Source organism: Limulus polyphemus, unplaced genomic scaffold (assembly GCF_000517525.1).
Source record: "Limulus polyphemus unplaced genomic scaffold, Limulus_polyphemus-2.1.2 Scaffold76906, whole genome shotgun sequence".
Lineage (NCBI taxonomy): Eukaryota > Metazoa > Arthropoda > Merostomata > Xiphosura > Limulidae > Limulus > Limulus polyphemus.
In genome coordinates, this window is record NW_013742502.1 from 777 (window position 1) to 7930 (window position 7154).

General features: G+C 28.9%; 1 protein-coding gene across 1 annotated transcript; it reads left to right on the top strand.

Annotated features, from left to right (window-relative positions):
- Positions 1-358: 358 nt before the first annotated feature.
- Positions 359-6729, top strand: LOC106477666 (sodium/hydrogen exchanger 5-like; the record flags this gene model as incomplete). The annotated part of the gene is made up of 7 exons (XM_013938209.2): positions 359-493; positions 1528-1554; positions 2053-2255; positions 3678-3767; positions 3995-4068; positions 5994-6209; positions 6544-6729. Coding segments are annotated over exons 2-7 (773 nt in total), but the record flags the coding sequence as incomplete, so codon positions are not given.
- Positions 6730-7154: the final 425 nt, after the last annotated feature.

Consider the following 7154-nt stretch of genomic DNA (forward strand, 5'->3'; position numbering starts at 1 on the left):
TCATCATTGACAATGTCTTATGTGAGATATACCCTAACGTGTATATAGCACTTCGCATAGTCCTGACTATACCAGTTACAGATGCTTCGGCAGAAAAAAGTTTTTCTCGTGTTAACCTCATTATGACGTACCTCCGTTGTACTATGTCCCAAGAAAGACTGACATCACTGGAAATGTTATCTATAGAAAATTATGTAACAAACCCCTGGATTATTCTGATCTGATAGAGTGCACAGACGAGAGAAAAGAGAAAACATTTTTGTTTAATTAGTATATAGCATATTGTTTTTTCCAACTTCTCTGTTCCTTTGCAGTTTAAATGCTTGACTATGTTCACAGATGAAATATTAGGGTTTCTGGTTGCAACTTTTCCTGTTCACCATTTTCTTAATTGCAACTGCCTTCAAACAGTTTTTTATTGGTATTCTAATTCCAGGCGTACCAAGGGTAGTTCGAGTAGTGCACCTACGTACCGACTCTGTATTGGGTGCAAGTATGCATCTTTGAAGGCTAGGATAGATTATATGTTTTTCAGATGAGGCGCAAAATTTATATCTCACACAGTGCACTATCATTGATTAGTACTACCCTGCTCCATTAATATCACTATTTCTGAACTTATTTGGAATTGATGTTAAAATTATTTGAATAAATTATCCTGTTATATTAATTGTTCTTATTGATATTTTATCCTAGTACAATACTTTTTAATCTCTCAGTTGCTGCAAATGCTCTATCTGAGTCTAATATTAAATGCTTAAATTTCCTTTTGAAAATTCTAGTATTTTTAACAATATATTTTTGAGGACTTATTTGTGCATGGATGTGTGTGTTACTATGGCATTTAAAAACCAAAGTGACAGACAGAAACTTCCTCCAGTGAGAATAGCCAAGCTAACTGTAGATTTTCATATGTATATCATTATTCTAAAAATTTTGAACAAATTCAAAATAATATAATATATTATGGTTAAACTAATCTACAGGCTTATAGCTAATATAAAAATAGTTTTTCCATAATAATGGTTATAATATATTCAAATGTTATATATATTACCTGTAATATTTAAGTCTTTGCATTCCAACTTTGTCATGTCATCACAAGATCTGATGATTTCACCATTTATATAAACCCAAATAAGCAATTTATATTACCTCAATAATTTTAAATATTCTAGTCAAGTTACCTTTATCTTCATTGAAAAGGAGTTCATAAAGTATCACTCCTTTACACACACATATATAAACAAAATTTTAATGTTATAAATGCAAATATCATGTTAAAGTGAATACGTGGTCTACCTTTAATGAAAAGTTTCATCATTCCATGAGTTATAATAATATTTGAACTAATTTTTGTTTATTATATCCTTGATTGAAAATTTAAAGAAAAATGATTTGATATTTTCTTTGCCTCAAAAATACTACAGTTATTTTCTCATAATTCTATTTTGTGTGATCACAAGTTATTTTAAAGTAGACCTTTGTTCTGAATTATTTATGTACTTCAAAATTATTTAATTGAAGATTTTTCGGACCTTGTTTACTCCATGGGTATGTAAATCAAGATATGTTTTTCTTTTTTTCTTCTTTATTTCTATTGTTGCTTAATTGAGATTTTCTTAAATATTATTTCATGCCAATCTATAGAGATCTATACCTTGGCCTTGTACTAGCTCTGCTAAAACACCTTTACCTCTCTTATTATTTGAACTTGTGTGTATTCTTGTTCAGTTATTTGATGTAGAATCTGGACCTTAATATTAAATTTTTGCTCAAAATTCTCATAATTTTTTGGTTCATTAAAAATGTCAAATATGTTGTTCAGTTCTGAAGTAAGGTGATCAAGACCTCATTCTTGAAATGTTACTATGTAAAAATATTTCAATATATTTTAATCAACTGAAAATTCTTTGTTTCTTCTAGTAAGCAGACCAAAATTAGTTCTTAAACTACAAGTACTTCTAAAATATTTCTAGATATTTGGTGATTAATTGAAGTTGTCTTTTAATTTTGATTAACTAAAATTGTGTTGTATCTTATTTGAAATAGGTGTGGTAATCCAGACCTGGGTTTTGAACATGTTTCGAATACACAAAGTGAACTGGATGGAACAGTTCATCATGGCATATGGAGGGCTTCGTGGTGCAGTGGCCTTTGCACTAGTACTTGTTATCTCAGAAGATGTAATTCCTTCCAAAAAGATAATGGTTACAACCATTATAGTTATGGTGTTTTTCACTGTTTTTGTTCAGGTATAGTAAGGCACACATACGTTACAGTAAACTTAAATGTGCAATAATAATAGTTTTTTTGGTTCAGTTTAATTTTGTTTACATTTTAATTCCACTTTACCATTTTGAGATGACATTGTTGTGTTTAATTCCATCAAAAACATTTTTTCTTCCTACTTTTCTGTAACTTCAATGGATGACAAGAGGGAATCCTCAATAGCTGCGACACTTAATTTTTTTAGGCAGGATTAGAATAGATTAATCTGTTAGACCTTTACTTCCTTTTTATTAGCTATATTTTTGTGCACCAACAATGCCAAATGTAAGGCATGCATATACCCAGTTCAATTTTATTACTCATTGGGATCTCTACTAGCCTACCCTCAAATTGAAATTCTTTTACTTTTAGGCAGGATTAGAGTAAAGTAATGTATGAGACCTTTGGCATGGTTAGACATAACAATGGAAAGGATTTGATGTCCCGAGTCCAAAATTGTAATTAGATCTCAAATTGATTAAGAGATGACAGAGCTAAAAGTTTGTACGTGAAAAATTCAGAGCCATTCTATGAGCCACTGTGACGCAGCTAAAAATACATCATTATTATAAAAATCATAGCTGTAGCTAGGGTAAGGTGCAGTACAAGTGCTAAGCCTGTTATTCAATAATTTATGCAGAACTATACAGATTGAAGGGCAAATAGAAAAACTTGCCATTTGAACTTATCATCCAAATTAAGCAAGATAACTAAAGTTCCCAACTTCACTCTTTATTCTTCAGCTATGTCATCTCATTCTTAAGTTAGAACATATATCATCATAATTATTTTTATATTTTCTAGTGTTGTGGTATTTACCATCTCATTTAGGTAAATACTTTATTTGTAATATCTATGTTTTTAAATATCCTAGTCAAGTTACCTTTATCTTCAGTGAAAAGGAGTCAATAAAGTATCACTTCTATACACAGCAAATATGAACAAAATCGGGTAATCTGTTTTTTTTTGTTTTTTTTGTATCTGTCATTGCTGTAAAGTGAAGTAAAAACTGAGATTTATTGTAATTAAGTGTGGAACATTTATTTGTTCAGTAATTCATTTATGTTCTAGCAATTATCTTTAAAATATATTTATTAACTATCCTATGTTATGAAAACACTTGCTTTTGATGGAATAGCAACCATGAATATAAAATTTGTTCAGCAAGGATGTGTGCCATGAAAGGGTTAGGTAGACTTATACACTATATAAACTTGCCCAGGGCACATAAAAAGACTGTCTGTGGCTCTGAAAGGAATAATCAGTGAATGTGGGAATTAAGTATGTTTTTGAATTTAGTATAATATTCAAATCACAAAGGAAAAATGTAACTTAATATTAAGTAATATTTTCCAATTTAACGTGTGCTAAGATTACTTTCTTTTTTTTTATATCTACTCTTGCAGGGCATAACAGTTGGACCACTAGTAAAGTTACTGAAAGTTCCAAGAAGTAATAAAACAAAACCCTCTATGAATGAAAGGTTACATACAAGGGTAAGAACACAAGTTGTTAAGAACTATTTAATCTTGTTCTATGAAGAAAAACACCAGCTGTTTTATTGATTACTCTGGTTTTTTATAAAAACTTTAGAACTTAGTTGAAGGTTTGGTCATGTATAAAATAGAACATTTATTAACCATAATGTACTCAAAAAGAAAAATTCCTTTTTTATCTTACAGTTTAATGTTCTTGTGTATTTTTGTCTCTGTCTTCTTTCTAGTTGATAGATCATTTAATGGCAGGAATTGAAGATATTGCAGGCCACAGAATTGGGAATTATCTCCTACGTGATAAGTATGTTAACAATAATAATTTGTATTAATAACTATACAAATTCAAAATCATATAAGGTGATAAATAAATGAATACAATTGAGGCTTGATAAATTAAAAATGAAGGATATTTAAAATATTTTTTAATATTTCATATTTTAAGACTTTAATCCATGTAGGTTTTTAAATTTAAAAACCACATTGCAATAATTTGAATGCAAAAAAATACATTTTGTAATCTGATTAATTAAGTTTTTTTTGTAATTACAATCTTCCTCTATGTTTCTGACATAGAAGCATATATGTATATAGATTAGTTTACAAAAATGTTGTAAGGTTATAGTATTTTGGCACTTGTGTATAAAATTAAAATCATAAATAATATTCAACATTAAACTGGTACACAATTAAAATTTAATTGTGTACCAGTTTAACATTGAATATTATTTATGATTTTAATGTTGTAAGGTGTTCTATCATCAGGTGGGTTCTTTTGTATCATCTAGTAAAGATAATGCACTTTCCAGTACATATAATGATAAAGTAATTTGTTTCTTTAATAATGCTTCATGCAGGCTATTCACTGATAAGCCTAACTTCATAAATAATGTTTCAATACAAATTCTGAAACTGATGCACAACTAACTTGTAAATACACTTAAAGGATTTCTTCACTAATCAATCAATAATAAACATGCTGTCTGACTCATAGTTTAGCTTAATAACTGAATCAATAACTCAACTGTTTTTTCAGTCTGGTATTTGTATGCACCCTAGTTTTATACATAATACAGGAGGCTTTCAGATTCTATATAGGCCTTCACTTTCATGAAAATTCTACATCTTGCATCATCATGATGTTATGACAAGTTTTCACTAGCTTACAATGCACTATAATTAGCCTAATAATGACAATAAATTTGAGTTTAACTACTGTGTATCAGAAATAGTAACAAAAAAACTTTTAGGACAAATTTTGCATTACTTGAATGTCTATATATAATAGATATTCTTCTTTATGTTTTAGTTTGTTTATATAAATGATGTTATTAGAATTACTCTACCAAACGTAGCCATATGGAAAGAATAGATTTAGTAATTTTGTATGTACTGTACTTGTTATATTCATTTGAATAAATATAGATGTGAACTTCATCAGATAGATCATGCAATCAAGATATGGAATTATAGAGTAATACTAGGATGCTTATTAACTGAGACTATAATAAGTGGAGTAAAGATACTGGATAAAAATATAATGAACAATATTTAATAAGTCAAAGAACACAAAAACAGTGTGTACCTGTTCACTGGATTAGAGATTCAGTCCTATTGCTAAATTTCAGGTTCTCTCTGTTGTCTATCTGCTCTATCTTGATTTTATATTTGAAGAAACCCTGTATTTATACAATTTGATTAGTGCTACCATGTGACAAGTTATTCTCTAGGTATTTAGCAATGTTCTCCAGGGGTGATTAATGGGATGTACTTATGCTTGACAATATCAAGAAACAAAGTTAACTTGAAATATGATTAACTTAATGGCTTTCTAAACCATCTTTTACGTGAACCCTGCATGTATTAAAAACAAATAAATACATTTTGAATAAAAACACTATCAGAAGACAGAAACCTATGTTATATTCATGTACTATATTACTATATATATATATATAGACACACACACCTAATATAAATCTTTATCATGACAAATTTCAAATGTATGAATAATTTGAGGTATGAATAGATTATTCATATTTGTGAAAAAGAACTTTTTAATATTGTATAGTAAAATTTACATAGCAAGGATTTAGTATTTTACAAGTAAGAGGATCAAACTTACAACATTTTAATGAGTGTAATGCATCTCAATTACAGATAAATGTCTCATTATTTGTGTGCTACTTATAGTATTTAAAAATTTTGATCATCTTGTATTCTTGCCAGGTTTAGGCACTATAACAACAGATTCATCCGGCCTCTCCTCACACGTGATCATCGTGTTAGGGAACCAAAGATCTTTGAGACGTATTCCAAGCTAAACTTGGCAGATGCAATGAATCTTGTGAAACAGAACAATAGCATGGTATCTGTAATAGGCAGTGGTCAGAGTATTTCTTTATCAAACTTGATTAAAACCTACACTCAGACAAACTTGGCAAGGTAGGTAACTAACTTAATAAATCGCTATGTAATATGTTATGTAAAAAAAGAGAAAGTTTTTAACTGATGACATTAGTCTAAATTTTTTAAACTAAGATATTCAATGTGTCCTTATACCTTTTATCTTGAGTAAAAATATTCTTTGTCAATTGTTATTAAGCAGTTTTTAAATTTCATCTAATATCAAAAACTTCATTCTTTATATTGTGTTTTGCTTTTTTGTTATTTCTGTATGAAGCTTTGGCTTGCATTAATTTATTTTTAATTAAATTAGTAAGTGAAGCTATTTCAGATGAATTTTTCCATTCAAAGTTAATTTTCTTTGTGTCCTCAGATATTCAGATGGGATTGTTTCAAGTTCACAAACTTCTACATTTCAAAATGAGTCAAGTTTTGCAAATTTGGACATTGGTGAACTTGAGTACTCTCCAAGCTGCAAGGACCTTGCTGATGCAGAACTTCACCATATTCTAAATGATTCTATGTTTAGTCCACCTCGTAGGGTAAGTCTAATTTCTCCGTTAGGAGAGGGGTGGATTCTATAATAGAATAAGCATGTTCAGACCTTTCTCCAACATAACTATAAACTGTAAATATCCAGTTTTATTATGTCAAAATTACTTTACTGGTATTAATAAATGTATGGTATTAATAAAAAACACAAGTGGAATTATTGATTTGTCATATAATATTGCCTTTCATAATCGAAGAATTGAAATGATTATAATGCATATACTTAAAAGGATTTAATTTTGTTAATATAAAAGCAGTCCACTTAAAAAACCAAAAAGCCCTCAGACCACAGATATTGCTTGTGAATTCAAAACCAATCCATTATCTCTATTTTTAGCTTTTTATATAATTGATAATCATATTGTTACGTCTTTGTTAGTTTGTTAATTTTTCATAGAAATTCTTTCTGAAAAACTTCAGGAATACAAGTCC